At 33.6% G+C, this 23787-nt stretch overlaps 2 protein-coding genes across 4 annotated transcripts in view; one reads left to right on the forward strand and one right to left on the reverse strand.

The window, feature by feature from the left end:
* LOC129232059 (S-adenosylmethionine mitochondrial carrier protein-like) overlaps nt 1-19550 on the reverse strand; it is a 58606-nt gene extending 39056 nt beyond the window's left edge. For 2 of the 3 annotated variants that reach the window (XM_054866305.1, XM_054866298.1), the window contains exons 1-4: nt 19485-19550; nt 17880-18036; nt 7278-7387; nt 3289-3393 (exon numbers count right to left, since the gene is read on the reverse strand). In XM_054866305.1, the coding sequence (XP_054722280.1) occupies nt 3289-3393; nt 7278-7387; nt 17880-18036; nt 19485-19532 (420 nt within the window). In that variant the 5' untranslated portion in view covers nt 19533-19550. The remainder of the gene's footprint in view (nt 1-3288; nt 3394-7277; nt 7388-17879; nt 18037-19484) is intronic. The other variant, XM_054866313.1, reaches the window with a different exon arrangement.
* A 247-nt stretch (nt 19551-19797) lies between these two features.
* Nucleotides 19798-23569, forward strand: LOC129221202 (ABC transporter F family member 4-like). The gene has a single exon (XM_054855657.1). It carries the CDS (start codon nt 19901-19903, stop codon nt 21632-21634), a length of 1734 nt encoding a protein of 577 aa, XP_054711632.1. The 5' UTR covers nt 19798-19900; the 3' UTR covers nt 21635-23569.
* The last annotated feature ends 218 nt before the right edge of the window (nt 23570-23787 follow it).

Consider the following 23787-nt stretch of genomic DNA (forward strand, 5'->3'; position numbering starts at 1 on the left):
CCGAAAGAAGTTGCTGAACCTCTTGGGTACTAGGTAATAAGTAACAAGCAAAAAAAAAAAAAAAAATGCACTCACTCCCACACATAGACAATAAAATTAGGGAGATTTGTTTTGGTTTGATGCTGCTCCGTAGTTCATAACAAGAACAAAAACACAATTGCAAAATAAAGAATTCCAAATATTGCTACAAACTAAAATGATCGCTGAAAAATGAACACAAAACAAATTCACCAAACAATAAACACAATGCTGTGTTGAGTTTCAATCGACTTTGAAAAAATTTTGAAAATAAGATTTTTGCGGAACAAAGAGGCTCAAAAAAATTTGGCTGAAATTTATCTGACATCAGGGTACATTTATCTCTAATCACTAAATCAGAAGTCAATTAAAGAATTACCATTAAAATAACTTTCAGGGAACTCGCAGATTAACTGAATGAACTTTTTTTCTTACAGTAAAATGAGAAAGATCTCTAGGTTTAAGTCTCTTTGAAAAGGACTACGAGCCTATCTGTTTGATAAGGATATACTGCGTATATAAATCGTTGGATTGCTGAAGAATTTTCTTGTAATTATGCTATAAATACAGAGTAAAATAGGTATATTGAAAAATAATAGAAGTGCCTATTTTCAAAATACACACTTACTCCAATTTTTACACAACATGTAACTTTTAATAAGACATATTTTAAAGCTTATGCTTACTACAAAAAGCCTTAACATTTTCTACACAAATTTCATAAATTCTTTATTTACATGTAGCGCAAATTAAGTTGCATGGTTGAATTCCGTCGATTTTTTTTTACTGTGTAAACTTACTGTGTAAACCCACAAAAATTTTCTATAGCAATTAATTTTTCATACTTCCTGTGTTATTCTTGGATTGTTAGCCATGCTTTCCCTTTTTCGACAATAAAGCTTGAAGTAAATAATTGTAGTCAATGTAGTGTGAAAATCATAGCAACAAACAACAGCGTGATCTCACTTCTATGCATTTTTGACTCTACACAAGAGAAGAGCGATAGCTCTTCGTCGGACTCAAATGGTAAAGAAACTAAACATCAAACTATTTTAGACGCTCGTATATGCTCCATGTAATGTTTTCATCAAGTTTAATCAATCTTTCCCATCAAAAGCTTCTGAGAAAACGAAAGCTTTCAAAGTCTTACATCAAAGGTCATTGTATTTCATAAGTGGAGCTTTTTCAGCATGGCTTCAGGGCTATCATTGTCAATGAAAGCTCTAAAGCCGGCGCTTGACAGAGTAAACTCTTTGAATGTAAAATGTGTCAGGAAGAATGCAAATATTTTCATGTTAAGAGTGTCGAATGTGTGGGAGACAAATGAATAAAAAAGGAGCAAAATTTGCCTGAAACCACTTGAACATGAAACTTTATCAGAAACAGTCATGTTAAAACTTCACCATTACAATATTTTTTTTGCAAACCCTTTGAAAACCTCTGGTGAACCCCCAGGGATTTGTGAACCACCGGTTGGGAACCGCTGTCCTAGATCATTATATACCACATAGTACCCACATTGTGTTGCCTTAGATAACATGAGTGGAGGCTGAGAAAGTAATGATAAATAATAACACTCTTTATTTCTTTTCAATAACATTTGTTGAGACGTGATTGGATTCGGGAAATGCATGGTTACCAACTTTGGAGAAACAATTTGCGAAGCATCTGTGGTGATTTAGAGGAGCATTTTGAAATTTTGTGGAGCAGCTCCATTTTTTGTATGAAAATCAATTTTAAAAAATGAAATGTATTATCTAAAATTGTTTATTAACTTTGATAATCATTGTATGCACTAGCATAAGAATAACTATTTTTAAATTAATAACACTTTAACCCTATAACTTTAAACACTATGTCATGCACTTTAAACTATAAGGATTTAATATTTACAAGCCTAACTAACAAACTATAATAAAAATAATTTAATTTTTTCAAATCTTTGGGGGAGCCTGGTCAGAATAAAGACCAAACGGGAAATGCGGAGCAAAATAACTTTGAGGAGCTGGGAAGTTTCGCTACTTTTAAGAGCAACTCTGCAAAATGCGGAGCAGTTGGGAACCCTGGAAATGTAAACAAAATAAGATTTTTTTAAATTTGAGTCAGACAATCTCCATTGGTAAAATATTTTCAAATCTTGGATCAAAAGCTTATTACAGAGAAACCTCAATAAGTAGTCAACCGGTTAAGTGGTCACTCCATTTAAGTGGTCGTTTTTCTTTGGTCCCGAAAAGGTCTCATTCACAGTAATGTAAAATGATCCTCCTTTACTGGTCACCAAATTTAATTTTACCCGGTTAACTAGTCACTCAAAAATTGTTTTCTAAAATTCCTTTTCCTTATCGGATCTTAGAAAATAGTGTCGGACTTAGTTGAAAGGCTGTTTGATAGTCATTTTTCCTTGAAATCTCGATCCTCCGTTCTGGTCGTTCAAAGCACACTTCTTGCTGTGACTCTGCTGAGTGCCAAGAGTATAAATCAAACTCCTTTCAGCAAGATATACAAAATCTAATACCTGGAGAAAGTTAGTCAGTATTTAACATCCGTTCAAAGAACTACAAACACAGAATTTAAAGCTTGATGTATGTTAGAAGAGATCATTCTTTTCCGTAAGCAACAACTTCATAAATCAACATTGAATTATTGTATTAATGTACTGTAACTACATTAGAATAAGTTGTTGTTATTTAGTAATGTACTAATGTATAAGTGAGAGAAAATGAAACAAAGTAACTATCATTAGTATTTTTCCCCCTTTTTAATATTTCCACTAATTTATAGACATTGATTACATAAGCTATTGTTTTTCTCACAGAATTCTACTGCTATTCATGAATATTTGTAAGGCTTTTTTTTTTCTTCCTGAATTTCCCACTCCACATAAGTAGTCACTCCGCATAAGTGGTCAAAAATTTTTGGTCCCCTTAGTGACGACTTAACGAAGTTTTACTGTATTTTAAAATTCTCAAAAAAGAATATGCAAACTTAATGACAATGCAGGATTGTTTCTATTGTTGGATATGCTATGCTACTGTTTTGCATTATGGTACAAACTCAGTGATCTTTACAATTACTACTATTTTTTAATACATTTTGTTTATAATTTAAAAAGGCATCATTAGTTTTGAATCAAACATCATAAAATGACGAATATTGCTTTACTAAATAAAATATGCTAAAAATTATGATGCATGTAATGAATATATTAACAGTGAATTAATATTATAGTGAATCAATGTGTTATGAAATGTAGCATAAAATTTATTGTACCTCTGTTTTTATAGTGGTCTTTAAAATACCCCAACTGGATAGCTGTGCATTAGCCTGAGCTCTCTGTTTAACAACTTCAGTGGGCACTCGTACCATGCAAGATACCTAAATTAGAGACTAAAATCATTTTGTTATATTTTGTTGAGAAACACAGGAAGATCAGAATGCAAAATGTATATAATATGTAAAAGCTTATGACCAAAAGAAAGTGCTTCCACATAAACTCTTACCCTGACTTTAAGACTTTTAATCATTTTATCTGATTAACAGCTTTTCCTCACCAGTTTACAACTTTTAACCTCAAGTTTCCGTCCATCTGGTCTTTTAATATCATACTTGGTCTTCTTCTCACTCCAGATTGGAGATATAGCTAGGGTTTTTTATGGGGGGGGGGGGGGGCATGTAAATACTTCACTAAGTTTTTAAGAGGAATGAAATTTATTTTGGAGGAGTAAAATGAACAGAAACATAAATCCGTACCAGAAAACAATACTGATCAATTTCATAAAAAAACCTTTCCTTAAACCTTTCATTCTTTGTGAAAATATGCATCCTTACAGTATCTCCTAACAAAGATTTAGTTTTAAAACATAGCATTGCAAATACCAGAATGAGCTGAAAAGAGGAACTAAGATATCAACTTTCTTTCAACTTTGCAACTTTGACCAAACATCACGGCAAAACAAAAAAGAATCAAGATTTTTTCTGTATCTCAACTGGATAGAACTTAAATAACCAAATTAACTAATGTGCAACATTTGTATTTAAAATAAATAGTTACTAACCTGTTTTTTAATCTGCTCTTCCATACTTAAAAAAAAAATTTCAAACAAAATGAATAAGTGCTTACACGAAAAATCTAGCCCACGATACTGGCGAAGTAACACAATACTTAAGTTTTCCCTGCTCATCATTGGTTCAGAGCTCTTGCACGTAAGACGTCATTTTGTACGCTTCGCCGATTAAGATGGACACCGCTTCACTAAAGATGAAATAGCTCCTTATTTTAATTTCAATTTTCTCATAATACAACAATATTTTATCAAGATACTTGTTCCTCGTAATAATACTATTTTATTTTGCAGAAAAATAAAATTTTACGTTTTGCACTTTCATTGTCATAGAACTCGCTTTCTAGCAATATTTTCTGAGCTGCGCCACAGACTGACTACAAGGCCAATAGACAAACCACCAGTACAGCACTTGCCGACTTTTTGAGAGGAAAGAACGAGAATGATAGTTAATATATACAATACCAAAATAAGAAAAAATAACTATTCAGAAATCATTTTATTTCAAATTGCTCAGGAAGAAACGTGAAATCTTGTTAACTGCACTGAAAGAAAAATAGGGTTTCCAACAGCTGGTATTTCCAAGATAGATTGTCTCTTTATTAGTAGAGAGAAAACAAGTGAAATGACATTATTGAAACAACACAGTTTTTTTAAAAATAATGTAAAAATTCAGCTCTTTATGTACGAAACGGTAATATATAGTAAAAAAGTGGTCTAAAACAGTTTAAAAGGTGTTTAAAACGTCTAAAACAATTGGGTACGTAAAAAAAAAAGTCATATTCACAACACTTTTCCAAAATACGAAATTTCGACTTACGCGAGAGTCTTGGAATGCATCTCTCTCGTAAGTCAAGATCCAACTGTAATCTCATTATGAAACAAAGGTTGCAACAGATACAGAAATAAAATTCGTTAAAGTATAGTAGAACCTCGATCATCCAAGTTAATTGGGACTGCTAGTGCCTCGGACGTCGGAATTCTCGATTAATAGAAACTTTGTATTAAAACGTGCTAGGATCGATGGATCTAGGATCTATGAAATTGTATTAATTAGAAATACGACAGAATATTTTTAAAAGATGAACAGATAAAAAGTAATGTTTTGCGGTTAAAAAACTGAAATGGAAAATAACTTGTAGTAAGTTTTTAAAAGTCAATAGAATTTTTTTTAGCAATACCAAGTATAATTTTAATATTGAAAGATGCATTTAAAAAAAACACACAAATTTCCAGAAAATATTTTTATTTTCAAATTGAAAAGTCATCATTCTATTATATGTACATTATTTTTTGAAAAGTCGATTTCATTATCGGCTCGATTAACAGAAATCTCGGTTAATCGAAGTTCGGATAATAGAGGTTCTACTGTATAATGCAAAAGTTGCTGTAAATATAGAACAAATGTTCTTTAAAACCATTCATAATACATTTTAAAAAAGACAAGATGACATCAATTTAAATGTAATTAAAGTAAAAATAGCATCAGTTGATTAAAATTACTCAGTAAGTTACCGCTCTATAGCCAGGGCTAAAGCAGAAATACATGAAATACACCGCCAGCTCAGTCACTCCTATGCTGGGCTGGTGAGTGCTAATAAGCACGAAACTGCAGTCCTCGGCTGGAATCGACTGAGCTGGCGGTGTATTTCATGCATTAGAAAAACTGTTTGATCATGCAGCATTTTTTATTCAATTTTACGTTTTTTCTTGTTCAAATTTTATAATGCTATTAAATAAATAAATAAATATATATATATATTAGCCGCCTTCAACAACCAGCTGGTCTGCCATTTTACGCCATTCGCCTTTTTGCGCTAGGGTTGACGCCTTCGACGGCTGCTTAGACAATTTAGCGACCGTATTAATCAATGTTTTTCTTTATGTATCAATATTATCATTCGCCTTTTTACACCAATGTTGCCACCTTCGGCGGCTGCTTAAATAAATTTCGTGGCGGTATCAATCAATCTATATCATTAGTAGTTTGAGTAAAATATTTTCTAGACCTATCTCCAGTTCCGTCGTGTGGAATACTTTTAAAGGAGGGGTATCCCTCCCCTGTTTTTTCATAGTCATGGTGTTGTGGGGGGGGGGGCATTGACACCCCGTTGAAGTTTTTCAAATGACGGGCATGTCTCTTTCTTGCTGTCCATCTACTATATCAACATGTATATTGGTCTATCTATCCGTCTGTCTATCTATACGATGTATGCATATCTACCTCTGACAGAAATTAACAATCTTTTTTAATTTATATAAGTATTAATTCGAAAAAAAAAAACATTTTTTGTCCACTCAATCTCTATCTCTGTATCTACCTAACCAACCGCCAATCCATAACAAAAACACAGATCAAACAAAAAATCGCGTGTTTATTTATTTGTTCAAAATAGCCTGCTAAAAAAAAAGGCTCTGTGTTCCCCGTAGTGTTCAAAAAGTAGCGCTTGCAAAAAAAAAAGGAAAAAAAAACTATAAAAAAAAGGTGAAGAGAAGGCAAACGATTTCAGTTGGATCACGTGATGACGTAAGCTCGGAACTCAGCCGGCAAGCAAACAGCTCGCGTTGTGTTCTGCCATTAAAAAAATTGCAAAAAAAAAAAACTATTGCGTATTTTTCAAAACATTTTTCTTCTGAAGGGGACAGAATGTTTTTACTATTACCAACTAAAATTTTAGAATTGAGGGTTCAATACTTGTCGCAGGATGGGTTTCGAAAAAACTAAATCCAGAAGAAAATGTAAAATAAAGGTTTTTTCAAAAATTTATAAAAAATACAAAAATTGCTCCATCTTCAAAATTTTTTCATTCATCATATTTAAAATTAAATTTTCTACACAATAGTACAAAAAATATCTGTCTGGCGCGATTGGTTTGGCATCTGTGAGGTCAAAAGTACTAAAAAGTGCTAAAAATAATATAAAATATTAAATAACTTTTTTTCTAATTAAAATATCAAAAATCGAAGCCCGAAGTGCACATTTTCAGCAAAAACTGCACCTGTGTACCAAATTTCATTTTTCTAGGCCTTACCGTTTTCCCAGGATGCGCGCCACAAACACACACACACACACAAACATCTTGTTTTATTATATGTATATATATGTATATATATATATATATATAGAGATATATATATATATATATAGAGAGAGAGAGAGAGAGAAACAAATCAATAAATCATCTAAGTGCTACATACCACTTCTCCACAAGAGGCAGCAAACATGTGCACCAAACTTTGTGTGTGACTGAACATTGAATAATGACACAGAGATTTAATCGTCTCATACGTGCAAAAGAAAACAGCAGCTGTAAAAATTTGAAAATAGAACTTATACATTGACTTTGAACAAAAAAGTTTCTAATATCAGTAGGGACAATTAGGTAAAACATTAATTTCAAGGTAAGCCATGTGCTTTATTCCAATTTACAAAGTGATTCATTGTCAACATTTGGCAAGGAGGTAGGGAATAGGAAACTATTTCACCCTCGAAAATAAGTGCAAAGATGTCATGCAGTCAGTGGCACAGCTAAGGGAGGGGTTTTGTGCCCCCTCCCCTGCCTCCCAGAACTCAAACACATTTTTCCCTCACAAATTAAAGGAGGGGGGGGGGGAACAGTATTTAAGGTTTCTTAAATTAAATAGGTTTTTCCAAACAGCTTACTGATTACTAAGTGTGAAGCAATTAAAAATTACTTTTAACTCTTAAACATATACATGGCCGCCGAGAGGGGGGCAGCAGAGGCAAAATCCCTGGGGCCTGGCTCAAGAGGGTGCGAATCCTGAAAAAGGTTTTCTTTCTTTTTCTTTTTTTTACAGAGTATATGTTGCTAACGTGCTAACTGAATTTTTTTTCGGTGCTGGAAAAGCAAAAACATCTCTCATTCAAAATTTTAGTCTAATATTCAACATCTGCATGTTCACAGCATCAAGTGCTTGTGGACCAGTTCCTTAGGGGGCTGGAAAACGACCAGTAATGGGGCCAATATGACAAACAGTGCATGCTCCTTTCGTCGCATGCTTTACTCCTTTAACCCATGCCCGCAACACCGTTGGGTAACGTCACGTTAGGGGTTACTAACTTGTGGGTCATGACCCCCCAAACATTTCTTATGGGGTAGCACCATGATCCCAACATACAAAAATATATCACTGCATAGTTTAAAAACTAAAATACACAGGAGAAAATAGCATTTTAAAGTAGTACAGATACTTGAGTGCAGGGGCAAATCCAGGAGAAGAGCTATAGGATTGCAGCCCCCCCCCCCCCCTATACCAGAGTATTTGATCCCACAAAACCTTCTAAGATTATCTTTCATTTTGGTTTAAAGACTTCCATCCCTACAAATATCCACCAAAAAGTCCCGAATTCATTTCCCTCTAGCGTCATCTAAAAGTGCCTAAAAAATTCAGTTTTTGGAACTTCAATTTCAAATAATTTCTGTGAGAGATTCTCTAAACCCTGGCCCATATCCTGAAAGATATCCTATAATTGCACTTTTAGGACTTAATTTTGGGACTAGTCCCCCCCCCCTAGAAAGAGACCTGAACCCCATCCCATCTCCTACTTCATCAAAACTAGCCAAGAAATGGATTTTTAGGATTTTAAAATCAAAAACAATTTTAGAGGAGTGTCAACTGTCCTCTTTACATAATTAAAGATTACAAAAAATTTGGTTTTTAAAACTTAAATTTTAAAAGAAATTCCAAACATTTCTCCTTGTCATCAAATATAGAGTAGCAGCCCCAATAATTGGCACTTTAAGTGTTTGTCCTTAAACTTACCTGTTTTCATTAATTAGAAAAGAACTATTTACTTGTAAATATTTTTTTGTCAAAGAATGCACGTCTGTGCATCTATTTAGTTCATTAAAAGCAAAAATATTTGATAGATATTTTTATAAAAATACATGCATAAAAAGTTACTAAAATCACCAGTAATTGGCACCTTATACCCCAATGTATGACACCTTATGATCCAGTGATTGGCATATGTTAATCAAACTGGAAAATCACTTTATTTTTATTTTAGATTGCATAAAAATTTCATCATCATAATAAACATAACTAATGTTAATTTAAAGTAGGTGATTTTACATAAATTAATGCCAAATCACATATCTTGACGATAAAAACGTATTTTAGAGAAATCAAAATTTGTAATGCTACATAGAAAAAAATATCGAGACCATTGCTGTTTCATCAGTCGGCATGCAGTTTTGATTTTACAAATTACAGCTGTTTTCACATAAAAAGGAACATTAACCCAATGGTTCAAAGGGACCATAAGAGATGGAACAGTTCTCTACAGTCACACAATATCCGACTGTGAGGGCCAAACATTTTTGTTTCCTATTAATTCTTTTAAAAGAGTAACAGTAGATTCTGGAGTAATCAAATCAATAGTAGAACATATATAATATTGTTGCTACAAAAGTATCAGAAATCAAACTAGCAACACATTGCACAACACATTAGTCACTATATAAACACATGTGCCAATTACTAGGGACTAGCAAAACTAAAGCACCACTAAATGGCATCCATGATTTCTCCAAAAACCCAAAGAGTTCTTCAAAACCCCAAAGAGAGACAAAAATGTACTTCTACCCACTCAAAGTAACATCTTTCAATGAAACAAAACTTTTGACAACCAAAGTTTAAAATATATTTTAAGCCAGAAATTAATGGATTGATGTGTAAGCTCCCCCCCCCCCTAAATCATCTTATTTATCTTATTAAATGTCTTTCCTGAAATCTCTGTGACAGGCCCGTGTCCAGGATTCCATAAAGGGAGGGGTTTTTGCAGACCTGTCATTTCAAAAAAAAATTTTTGGGGGGGGAGGGGGGGTGCAAAACATTTTTTTAATGGTCACAATGAGGGGCTTAGCGGTTCAGAGGGCATTGGGGATGGTTCAAATCCACAGAAGATTAGATTTTAAGTTATATACTACCTATTCTATTAATATATTTTATACACAGCAGAACCTCGTTTATTCAGCCCCTGTTTATCCAGATCAAATTTGTAGAAAAAATATACTTACGTAAATAATCATTTAAAATTATGATTTCGAGAAGGGAAGTTTAAATACGCCAAATACTCGGTTTCATTTCGATCAAGCATACTATTCCTGCAACGGACATACAATAAAGTATAGTACTAATTTAGCAAACAATATGATATACTCTCTCTTTGGATGTCAGCCCAATGCTATTGCAGCTGAATTATAACTGATAAAGTAATTGAGAAAAAACGGTATGATATAGTTTCGTTAGAAAGCATTGTTTTTTGGTGCAATAAAAGATAAGTCTGCATATTTAAGAATATTATTGATTATTATCAGGATTTTCGTTTTTTAGGATTGCCTTTGGCCCCATCTAGTTCGGATAAATGAGGTTGTATTGTACATACATGTAAGGATCGCTATGAACCCCACCTCCCAGAAGGAAATTTCTGGTTGCGCAAGAAAACCTCAGTATTTATCCATTTTACCGCTTGTTTAGATTCCAACCTATTATCTGTTTAATGTGCAATATATTGCAACAAACACTGAAAAAATTTCAAATTCTTTTATGACATATGTTTTCAAGTTTTAATATTCTAAGATATAGCTTAGCAAACTAAATAGGAAGAGTTTCATGCAGATGTAAATTACATAAACAAACCCATCTACAGAGTGGCAGCACTCATCGCTTTTTGAGACACGCCCCCAGATCAAAACCCTTTATGAGAAGCAATATTAAACGTGTATTCACAGCTTATTCAACCGTTCCTCCATCTCTGTTTTTTCAAAATATGATTTTAGTTGATTAAAAGAAGACAGTCGCAAGTTGCTAGGCAACTTCAAAGAGAATGCTTTCTTTAAAAAAGTTCTGTACACAAATTTTAACATTAAAGCTAATTGTTAAACATGCACAATTCTTCATTTATTTTCTCATTATTTTTTTCCCCAATGGGAGGGGTTTAACCCCTAAAACCCTCCCCTTGGACACGGCTCTGCTCTGTGATATTGGACAGATTAGGAATTCACTAAATATTCATATCAACAATTATAGACGTGATATACTTTTGTTCAAAAACAAAGAAGATAAAGAGCTTCAGAATTTTCAAATTCATAGTTTTGACAATACACTGTACTCCCGATTAATTGGGTGCAGATTATCCGGTTTGCGGGTTATCCGTGCAGCCAAAAATTTAAATTAATTAAAGCTAAAAATTATGCAAAATTTTATTACATGTTTCATTAATAGTACTAATGTATTACGTTTGTATTAATAGAGTATTGTACTTAAACCTGAAGTATTTCTTCTACCACCGTGTACTTTACTTATATAGCCTCCTAACACACACTTTTCTGCATGCTTGGTCATTTTCAAATTATCCGTGCTTTTCGATTATCCATGTACAGTTTTGCATTAATTAGCATGGATAATTGGGAGTACAGTGTATTTCAATTTCAATTCTAGGTTTTGAACACTCTCTGGAGAAGAGACTTTCACTAGAATCTCATTTTATTCTGCAATTCAAATCTATTTTCCCTTATGGGTTAAATTCTTCGCTAGATAATAATTTATATTCAACATACCATAATTCATCGAAAAATCTTAGTATTTATTCACAGTTTAGACTTGGAAATAATACCAGTACTTCTCGTTTTAAAAGAGGATCAGGAAAATCCCCTCCTCGTTCCTGCATTTTTTTTGCCTATAGAAATTCTAGATAAGCTAGAAAATTCTTTTTGTCATTCTCATAACACAGAAAAAGTAAGGAAATTTCTTTTTAGTCTAAACTTAAATTTCTGAAAAAAATTAAAAATTTCCTTCCAAATTACCTTCCAAAAAATCCACACTTTGAATTTCTTTGTTGTCGATCTACAAAGTTGGTTCAATTCAACAAAATCAAACCTATTATTGTACTTTTAGTTTTTTGCAAAAATCCTTTGATTATTTAAACTTTTCAAAACTACACAGTAAGCTTTTGGATTTTATTCCTATCAATGATCTACAAATTGTCTTTAATTATAAATTCAACGCTCCTTTCTCGAAAAAAATTCTAAACTATCAAGAAATAGCTAAAAACTTTGATAATTATTTGGACTTAGATTACAACTGTGCTAATTATCAAGTTAAATCTTCTACAATTCTGATCTTGGTCATGTTCTGATCAGTGATTTAAATTTTTTTACAAAACAAAAAACTCATTAAACTTTTTAGTTTGGGTACTAAATATCAGCCTAATTTTCATATTAATTTTTTGAAAGCTTATAATAAGCTTGCCTTTGAACTTGAGTATTTTTTAAGAAAAATCTCCTATAGGTTGAATGTTCCACTTAATGCATTTCTTGAATACAGACATCACTTTTTAATTGAATTGAAATCACGTTTACCTGATATTGTCAACATAGAATCTTCACACTTCCATCTCTCCGTTGATGAAAATAATACCATTAATGAATTTAATAAATCCCATGTCTTTACAGTTGTTGATAAAGCCAGTTCTAATTATTCTATCTGCTGCAAAAAAATTATATGCTAATATTTTGAAAAATGAACTTGAAAAAACCACCACTTATAATTCTTCCAAACATAATGAATCTTCTACAGGGCCGGATTTGGAAGTGTGGAGTCCCCGGGGCAACGAAGGAGTGGAGGCCCCTAATCAAGGTTCGAAAAGATCATCATATTTTCGAAAATATCCAATACTTTGAAAGATATCCAAATATTTTGATACTGTCTAACCACGGATTGCATGGATTATATTTACTTGGCTTTTTGGTTTTGCTGCGTTCCGCATCAATGGGCTTTTGGTATGGTCTTTTCAATATTTTTCACTTTTATTATAATTATTATATATATATATATATATATATATGTAGATTATGAAGATAGATAGATAGATAGATAATTGGTTATCCTTTTTCCTTGCATAGGAACTCAAAATCTGGTTTAAAAAATTTCATAACACTATTTCAGAATCAAAAGAACGACTTGAAGTTGTTTCATTCAATCATGAAATTTCAAAACATTTTACAGGCTGTGAAGCCGATACCATTAGAGCTTCACTATAAATATTTTCAACGCTTTCATAAATATATATAAAAAAAAGTAACCATACCAAGTTTCAATAAAATTGAAAAGACTGGGAGTTAGACCACATTTTTTTGACTGTCTTTTACATTTTTTCTAAAATATGTTTAAGAAATAAAAATACTATTGACATAATGAATAAATTCCAACAATAAAAATGATTGAAATATTTGTAGGATGCAAAAAAAAGTGAAATCTGAAACAAGGCATGCAATTTCCAGCAAAACACATGTTTGACATCCATGGTCGGATTAACATCTATTTACGCCCAAGGCCAAACTTAGAGATTACGCCCCACCTTACATATCTAAACTCTATCAAAATCGCATCCCCCCCTCCTCGGCCACTACCACAGGTGTAGTTGTGTGCATTGACACTTGAAGTTTTCGTGCTCCCCCCTCCCCCGTTTGACAAAATGAGGAATGAGTTTCTTTCTTCATTTTCCTTCCATAAAGTTCAAAGGAGATCGGTTTGGGGTGCTCCCTCGGAATTCTTTTGAAATAGAAGCGTCAGAAATGCAATTTCAGATCATCTAAGGCTAATTAACGGGAAGTAATGGCATTCGAAACTCACCCAGGAAAGTTTTCCTAACTGAAGTCCTACATTCGTAATTGTATGTGGTATTTGATGATGTTCAAGAAAGGGATGAGTTCGGGAACTCATTCCTCCCGTAGAAATTAGCTTTTAAAATGAAATTTTGGACAATCTTTTACTAATGATGCTAGGGAATGGTGGAAGTCAGGAGAGCCCTCATGAAATTGAAGTTCTACAGCTCAACTTTTAACAATCCTTTTTTTTTTCTTGATGCAGGGCAATTGGTGACTCTTGCAAGGAAACTTTTCGAAACTGAAAACAAAAACGGACATAGATGAGGTTTAACCGTTCTTCCCCAGAAAGGTTTTGAAATTGAAAACTTAAATATGCAATTAGGAGAAGGAATAGGGTTCGGTAACTCTCATCCGCAGTTTTTTTCGAAATTGAAGTCGCAAAAACAAAACTTTGGACGATTTTAATAATGTTGGAGAAGAGCTGCAATCGGGGCCACTCTCGGGAAATAATTTCAAAATTGAGGTCCTAGAAAGAAAATCTTTGTTTCAATTTCAAGGTAGGAGGAGGGCTTCAATGAGAATCACTCTCTAGGAAAGTTTTCGAACTTGGTCTCCGCCGGTACTCGGCCAAATTTTGATCAGGTACTTGGCCAATCCCGAGTAGTTGTAAAAAATTGAATATTGTTCAAAGTAGATTTTCAATTAATAAAAAAGTGCAAACATATACAAATACAAAAGTGACGACCAGCAACAGGCTCTGGGCCCAGCTAGACTGGTCCTAGTCAATTCACAATCCCCAGTGAAGATCAATGGCCCTCTTAAAACTATCTACTCCCTTGCTCATTACCACCTCTTCTGATAAACTGTTCCAAGGTTCCACTACCCTGCTAAAATAATAATTCCATAATTTCCTAACATCCATGTTAGCCTGAGATTTAAATAGCTTAAAACAATGACCCCTTGTCCTGTTTTCAGTGCTAAACTTCAGCCCCGTAACATTTTTCATTTTAATAAATTTAAACAACTGAATCATGTCCCCTCGGTCTCTTCTTTGCTTAAGACTACATTTTTAGCCTTCTAAGCCAGGAATTATAGTTTAAGTGAGAAAGTCCATTTATTAGACTTGTAGCCCGCCTTTGAACCCTTTCCAATACGTTAATGTCTTTCTTAAGGTAAGGAGACCAAAACTGAACAGCATACTCCAAATGAGGTCTTACCAAACTATAATATACTGCAATCATTTACAATTCAAATTTAAAAGACAAATTCAAAATTTGACAATAATGAAGTTTGTTATGCTTCAATGGAGTAAATCTTATACTTTAATGTCCCAAAGTTAATGAAATTAGTTGTTGAAAGTGGGACAAAAAAGGTAAGTACAGAAAATATGAAATTTTTATATTTTTAAATGGATTTTTGAAGCACAAAAATACCTTTTCTTAAAAAATAAAACGTTAAAAGCACAAATGTGCAAAAACATTGCAGACACGTATTTTGGCATTACAAGGAATGCTTTTTTCAACGCACAAAATGTGAGCTTATGGATTTAAAGACATTGTAAAAAAGTCGGATTTTTTTACATTCATCAGCTCACATTTTATGCACTGATAAAGGTGTTCCTTGTAATGAAGAAACATGTGTCTGCAGTGCTCCTGCATCTTTGTGCTTTTAATGTTGTTCTATTTGCTTTTAAAAATTATTTATGTTCAGTGGACTAGAAGTATAGATTGATATAATTTGTTTCAATTAGAACTTGATTAATCATTCCTTTTATATATTTATCTTTTGTTTAAGAAATAACTTTTTAGTAAAATTATTGACACAAACAAATACTTTTTAATAATGCGTAATTAAATTTCAGCTGGAATTTTGTTTAAAAAAATATTATTTGGCCATGGAGGTCTGTACTACTATTTCAATGAGTTCAAAATTCGTCACGTGTGTTGTGGTTCTTCTTAAAACATAATTGGAACTTGGTACTCGGTCAAAGTGCTACTCGGTACGTCTCTTTCGCAAGAACGATGTATGACATAAGTCGTCATACATTGTTTTCTTGGGGATGCTTTTTTGGCGCCAACAGGAAAAAGCTGCCAGGAGGGGGGGGGGGGTACATGACATTAGTTCCTAAATTTTCTTTTACCAAACTGAAGACCCAATCCAACCACTCGATTAGCGGGGCATCTATCAAATTAATTGCCAATGTAAAATTAGATACATGGGACAGACAAGGCGATGACTCAAGTTTTGTTTAAAGGAACATGAAAACAGTGGCGCCGACTCCATAGGGCTTGAGGGGACCCCAGCCCCCTCAATAGTTTGTTTTGGGGGGCAGAGCCCCCTCAATAATTTAAGAACATTATTTGCCATATTATGATTTCTAAAATCACAAATTATGTTGGTATTTTTTACTTTCCTTGTTTGAAGATAGTTACATTGCAAAATACATTCAGCAATGAATTGAAAAAAATAACTATTGCGGTAGTAAACAGGTTAATTGAAAACGAGTGGTGTGAATAATGATAGTGTTACGGTGCTGAGAGCACTCATAGAATTTTTCGCAGTGCGCGAACCTTCAGGTGAAGTCTGTCACCGGCGGCGCTCTCATCTAAATGTTGCTGATCTGGAAAAAATATATCAGGGCTTGAATTGTACATTAAATGGAAGCCCTGTTAGTTTTCTTCAGTTATTAGAGTTAATAAAGTAATCTCTATTAACTTTTTAACCCTACTAAAGCATTAATTTTGAGACATTATTTTTATTTAATGAACTCTGAGCCTTATTCAAAGCAAGCTTAAATTAGTTATTTCACTTATAGTAATCAGTGCGACAGCAATCTTTTATGCTTTATTCTTTTAATGATAGTTTAGATTTATTTAAATATCATTTCAATCTTTTCGGAGCTATCTATTCACTGCTTTGTAATAGACTAAAAGCATAGTTATTACTGTAAATTAAATTAGCTTTTTACAAAAATACCATGCATTTTTTTTTTCAAAGCCAAAAAATTTATCGGCTTGTCGAGTTTCTCAGAGTGTCGATTTACCTAGAGTTGAATTTTTGAGGTTCTAATGTTGATCATATGACTAAAATGCTTAAAAAGCTTTAAAACTCACTATTTTTTTTATCTCAAATTTAGAAAATTTCCGCTGGCAAGGCCCTCGTTATGGCACTCTCCCCCAATAGTTGTTATAAATCGGTGCCACTGGGAGTTCCTTTCCATGCAAGTCAAGTGCACTACCTTGTATACTGCTGTAACCTAGCTATGGCACTTCACGGCTCCCCAAAAAAATGGAACTGTAAAATTGTTCCTCACTTAAGGCAAGTGACATGATCTAGTTGAAGCAGAAAATTTGTGTACCAATTTTTAGATTGTTTTACTTAGAAAATGCCATGTCATATATTGTTTGTTTGTATACGCACCAGAAAACACATAAGTTTGCATTTTGAAGGGACAAAAGTCTGATTTTGGGGGGGGGGGGTGCGTTCTTTTACATACTTCCTAGACCCCGGTGACATCCGGCCCGCCCAAAAATTTTTCCAAGCCGGCACCCCTGCATGAAAACCACATTAAATCACAAGAACTGAACAAATCTTCGATTGCTAAACATTGTTGGGAAACGGGGCATCATTTTGTTTCTTTGGAGGCCAAGATTATTTGCAAACCTACAAATGTAGGGAAATTAGATTTTCCAGAAGCCTTTTACATTCACAAAAATTTAAATAACCATTGCAATGAGGCTTTAGCAGTTCTGCATATCTCCCCAATCTTAATTGATGGGTTCAAATTTACATATTCTAATATGTCAAATCATGCCTCAGCACTCGCTGAGAGATCCGATTGGTTCCCCCCTTCAGCATTTAAACTCTTCAATGACCGTGTTCCATCCCACTTGTCTGCTTTGTACTGAGAAATGAGGCTATTGCCTCTGAAACATGTTTGCATTTTAAACATAAATATTGGTTGATTGCCTCAGACATTTAATCTAACTATTCTAATGACATATAGCTTTGAATTACAAAAATAGAGTCAAATATTTACAGTGCATGACCAATACCTTGAATCAATCAGCAACTAGTCATTCAGACACAACTATTCTGAATATATGGTTCCATACTGTAATAACAATAATCATAGAATTAGAGAATAAAATATGAAGAACTTCACCTCCTGGAGCAGATCCTACAACAACTGACCCAATCCCAGAGTACATGTTTCGGAACCCGCCTGACTTCCAAAATCCATGCTCACTTTGCAGACGTGTTTTCATGGTGTCAAGTGGGAACAGGGACAAGTCCACTGCAAGTCCAGCAGCAGCACCTGACTTTTAGAAAGACACAAATAAATTTAGTATACAGTCTAGCTGCTAGGTCTAGGTTAGTTTAAAGGCTTGGTGTTGCAAGTTTAAGTCTTGCATTTTATTTTAAAAGATACAAAAATACAAGAACTTCTTTTCAAATACTATGATTACAGTCAAAGTACAGTTCCATAAAGTTACAGAAATTTGTTCTGTAATTTGTTTCTGTTTCTGGTCAAATGTTTAGAGAAAATGGTTCAAGAATGTCAAAAGACCAGTGGTTAAGAATCCCTGATCTAGACAGATGCATGTAAATGAGCTGTTTTGATTATAAAACAATGAAAAAATTACAGCCGGTAATTACATTTTTGAAATGTCTCAAAAAATAATTTTTTTTTCTTCAAAGTACTAATCAGCCACTTTTCTGTCTTAAAGGAAGTAACTTATCTCATCCTTACTATTCTTTATACCCATGAAACAAAGCATATTTTTGGCCACTTTTTACAATATGACATGATGTATATATGACCCAATTGTCTGCTGAGAAACCATCTTTTAAACTTGGAGATTTTTATTTTGAACCGGTCAAATGTTTCTATGAACTGGTGGCAGATCCCATGGACCAGTGGTTAAGAATCCCTGATCTAAATAGATGCATGCAAAAGAGCTGTTTCAATCATTCACTTATTCTTTTGTTCATTTCCTTTTTTTTTTACATTTTAGTCATTTTTATGCTGAAATAGTACCAGCTTTTTTTTAAAAAATAGTCATTTTTGGCTTAATTTAAGCTAAAATAGTTGCCATAGTCGCTTTTTAGTCGCAATGGTATCAGAAATCTTTGACTCTCAGCATGGGTAAATTGTCGAAGCATTTTAAAATGTTAATTTTCTACCTGACAGTTTAATCATGGCGCTCTTCCTTCCAGAATCTACATTAATTCTAAGTGGGAGGAGCTTACCACCTGCAACCATGCACATTTGAATACGATTTAAAAGTTTATGAAAAAACGATAACAATAAAAGAAGACACTGATTAGGATATCGGTCTTTTTTAACACATGTTAGTATTCAAGTGTCTCTAGACTTCGTGATTCTGATAACATTAAGCGAATGATCACATTAAGCGGCACCTACTGTATTTTGAACTTTCCCAGAATTAGCGAATTTCAAAACCATTTCTCTAAAGTTTATTTCTAAAAAATAAAAACATGCTATCTCATAACGTAGTACAAAGTCTTTAACTGCGTTGCAAAACCGGGCAACGGCTAAAACCAGAATTTAACACTTTCAAGCCCTCCATCCTTTTCTAATGCCCAGTGGATTCTTATACTCTATTGCACCTACAGCGATAAAATCAATGTCCAAGCACAAGGGAAACAAAGCTAAGAGAAACTAAGAAAGAAAGTAATGCATAAATTAGTGTTTTATAAAAAAAACACAAAATTAATGAAAGTGATGATGCTTTATTAGAATTACCATCAGTGAAATAGTGAATGAAGGATTATTTTCGTGAATGTCCGCCATGTTTAAACAAAACACAGACCATGCGCTGTTTTGTTGAGAAGTTTCAAGCCTGGTGAAAATATTTTCATGAAATGCTTATTTCGTTAGCGTAAAAACAATCAATATTTTTTAAATTTAATCAAGCATAAGCTGTACCTCAACAAATAGTTTTCACAACGCATTTTGACAAAATTAATTTCAAAATAAATCTCTGTTACAGTTTACCATTTCATTTCTTTATTAGAGTGAGAATCTGGCAACAATTTTACTTCTATTACCTGTTTGAACCGGTTAAACGCTTTCCTTCAAACGCCAATTGAGAAATCAAATACCGGTTGTATTCGAAAAAGTCCAAATTAATTTCATTTGATAATTTATTTTTCAATAAAATGGCTGGTAAACGATCAGTTTCAACTAAAAAGGCCGAAAATGCCGTAGACAGCGACGTCGAGAACCACAAAGAAAGTTTGAAGAAAAAGCTCGGCAAAACTAACCCTAAACCAGATGACGAGTTCGACTCGGAGGAAGATGTCGAATCTGGAGGTGAAAGAAACAATGGCAAAGGAAAAAACAATACTAATGATTTAAGCAGTGAAGAAGAATACTCAGACGATTCTGTAAAGAAATCTCCTAAGAAAAATGCTGTTTCCAAATCAGAAGATGAAGAAGATTCTGCTGCCGAAAGCAAAGACAAGAAAAAATCAAAGAAACAAGAATCTTCAAAATCGTCTGCCGGTGATGACTCTAATAAAAAATCAGAATCTAAGAAAGCAAAAGCGCAAGAAAAGTCCGAGGATGAAGACTCTGAAGCTGAGAGCACTGACAAAAAGAAATCTAAGAAGCAAGAATCGAATGATAAAGCAGAATCAAAGAAAAAGAAGGATCAAGCTGTGAAATCAGAAGAAGAAGAAGATTCAGAAGTTGAGCTGAAGGAGAAAAAATCTAAAAAGCCAGCAGCAAAAAAACCAGCAAGTGAAAAGAAAACAGAGAGACGTGGACGGCCAAAGAAGCAAGCAACCAGCTATGCAGAAAACTCAGATTCTGAAAAAGAAGAGAAGAAAGGACGCAAAGCAAAATCTGAAGATGAAGATTTTATGGCTGAAAGTGATGACAGTCAGAAAAAAAAGAAATCGGCAACTCCATCAAGGCGACAAAAGGCTGCTCCTAAATATACTGAGGATTCAGATTCTGAGGAGGAAGAAAAGAACAAGTCTGATGCTGAAAGTGATGAGGATTTCCAGGTGGAGAAAGAAAAGAGTCCTAAAAAGGAAAGGCGTGGTCGTCCTAAGGGTTCTGTCAAGAAAGGTGCAAAAGCAAAGCCTGCAAAGAAGAGTAAAGGAGAGCCCACACGCCGAGGAGGACGTGCCCGTAAGGCTGCTCCCAAGTATACAGAAGATTCTGAATCTGAAGAGGACATAAAATCTGTGCACGATTCTGATAGTGAGAGTAGCTTGGAAAATAAGAAGAAACGCGGACGTAAAGCCAAGGAAACAAAGAAACCTAAAGCTGCAGTGAAATCTTCTCCCCGAAAGCAGACAAAAAAAAGTTATGCAGAGAGTGATGATTCTGACAAAGAACCGGAAACTGTAGACCTTTCTGAATCTGAGGACGAAGAAGAAGAAAAGAGCAAGGCGCGTGGCAAAAAGAAGGTTTCAAAAGAGCCTGCCAACGATGAAGGGAAACGAAAAAAGGCAGTTAAAAAGAACAAAGATTCTGAATCTGAGGAGGACGAGGACGCAAAGTTGCCTCCCAAGAAAAAGAGTCGTCCTAGCAAAGAAGAGTCTGAGGAAGAAGATATGGAAGAGGAAAAGGATGACAAGTCCAAGGATTTGAGAATTGTGCTGGAGCATTGCAAGTCGTGACGTGTTTATGGAAAGAATGCTGCTGATCTCCAAGTAGCTGTCAAGCGCGTCTTCGGAGACGTCTCTTTTTCTATCAATCCAGAGAAACCCCGCAGGGGCAGCTTTGATTGTACGTTAGTGAAAAGAGACGGGACTGAAGTCGTCTTGTGGTCTGGACTGGAGAAAGGTCCCCCGCGAAAACTGAAGTTCCCTGATCATCAGTACATTGTTGAAAAAATTCAGAAAGAACTTGGATCATTGTACATCTTAAATAATAATTAAACATGGCATGTGAACATCTGTAAGACTGGTAAAGACTTAAAAATTTTGTTTTGATTTTGCCATTTCTCTTTGCATTCTCTCATGCTTTTCTATGTTCTTTATGCTGTTTTTCTAATTTCTGAGGTGAGCATTTCAAAAGCCAAAGCTTTTTGCATAATTTTTCCTTTTATTCAATACTAGATAAATTTCGAAAGTCACCATTAAACCTTTATCGAACCATATCCAAATTTTGCTTAGATGTGAAACTTAGAGAAAATTTTTTTATATTTATTTTGCATCTTATGAGAATATTTCAGTATCAGATTTCCTACTAATTGCATTGCTTTGGTATTTTTTAAAGTGCTTCTCTTTAACTGTCAGTTTCTGATGTAACATCCTGTATATTCATTTTTGAATGCATTTCAAAGTCATTGTCATTCATAAAATAAATCACTCATGTCATTCTTTAAGAAGTTTTGTGTCTCTGCACAATTCATCTTCTATGGCAGTTTATGGCTATTTTAATTTAGAAATGTTTATGATTACTTTAGACTGCATATTAATAGTTTCAGTTAACTCTTACTTAAACTTTTACCATATGCTAGAAGCAGTAACTCTACTTGAATTATTTTAATAATTTGCTTATCTTAAGTTACAAACAAGTAAGTAAAAGGTATTTAAAAGCATTTAAGTCTGGTAATTAAAGGGTCACACAATAGGATACTATTCCAACTGTTCTATTTCAGTGGCATTTGTCAGTTTTGTTCTCTGTAAAAGTCATAAGTCATGATATTTGATACAAGTTTGAGGTGCTGCATTAATTTTCAAGGGACACTGCTTGGGGGAATAGTTCCTTTTTTTAGCTGACAAGAAAAAAGTTCTGCTTTAAATTAGAGACATACTGAGTAGCACGTTGGCCGAGTACCGAGTTCCAATTATGTTTTAAGAAGAACCACCTAGACACACGTGATGAATTTCGAACTTATTGGAATAGTAGTATAGACCTCCATGTCCATAAAATAGTTTTTAAAACAAAATTCCAACTAAAATTTAATTACGAATTATGTAAATAAGAATTTTTGTTTGTGTCAAAAGTTTTACATAAAGGTAATTTTCAAAATTAAAAATAAACAAATAAATAAGTATGATTAATCAAGTTGGAATCAAAAAAAAATTATCTATTTTAGTTCTAGTCTGGGGTGTGCACAGAAATGTTGGGGCCCGTCACAAATGACTTTTACGGGGCCCCCTCCATATTGTTTACCTCTAAATTTCATGCCTAATTAAAAAAAATATTGGGTGGCCATATTTTTTACACTGCTCCATTTTTAATAAGTTTTATTAACTTAGCGGACATTGAAAAGATTTACTCCATTGAAGCATAGCAAACTTCATTTTTCTCAAAATTTAAATTTGAATTTTAAATGATTGCAATATATTTTATGGTTGCACTCCTTTATTAATCTAAAATCTGCCTTAACAATATTCCATATTTTACAACTACTCAGTATTGGCCGAGTATTTGATCAAAATTTGGTCGAGTACCAAGTAGTTACTGAGTACTTGGCACGTCTCTACTTTAAATTAATAGATTTTTTTTATTAGTACCTGAAAGTCAGAATTTTGCACTGCATCATGTTTTTTCATTCTGTATTATGCAAATTGTAATTAATCATTACCATTACAATCAAAACCAATTAGTATTGCTTTAATTGGCAATCCACCTCAACATGTGTATATAAATTTTTGTATGTGCTCATACATCATGAAACTTTGATATATTATTCTGCCGTTTTCTTTTTTCCATGTTCAGTTTTGCACCTCATTTCTACCTTTGTCCAATAGCGAATGATTGGAAAGGGATAAATGTGTGCTCTTTCCTTGATGTAATTCATTGATCAGTGTGTAGTGTTGATGCTTGTTGCACATGGAAAAGTAAACTTGTGTTGTTTTAAATGAGTGTTCTTCATTTCTATATTTGCACTTTTCTCTTCCTAACATTTTTAACTGAACTATTGTTTAATGCATTTGTACTTTAAATCATCAAAGCTACAGGGTTCTTTTATGTATAAAAATTACTTTCCGAGAGACTTCTTAAATTTACAAACTGTGAAACTCATTTCTGTAACTCAATATTGATGCAGTGTCTAAACAGATAAAATTGGTCTTAGCAT

Source organism: Uloborus diversus, chromosome 1, assembly GCF_026930045.1.
Source record: "Uloborus diversus isolate 005 chromosome 1, Udiv.v.3.1, whole genome shotgun sequence".
In the NCBI taxonomy this organism is placed as follows: Eukaryota; Metazoa; Arthropoda; class Arachnida; order Araneae; family Uloboridae; genus Uloborus; species Uloborus diversus.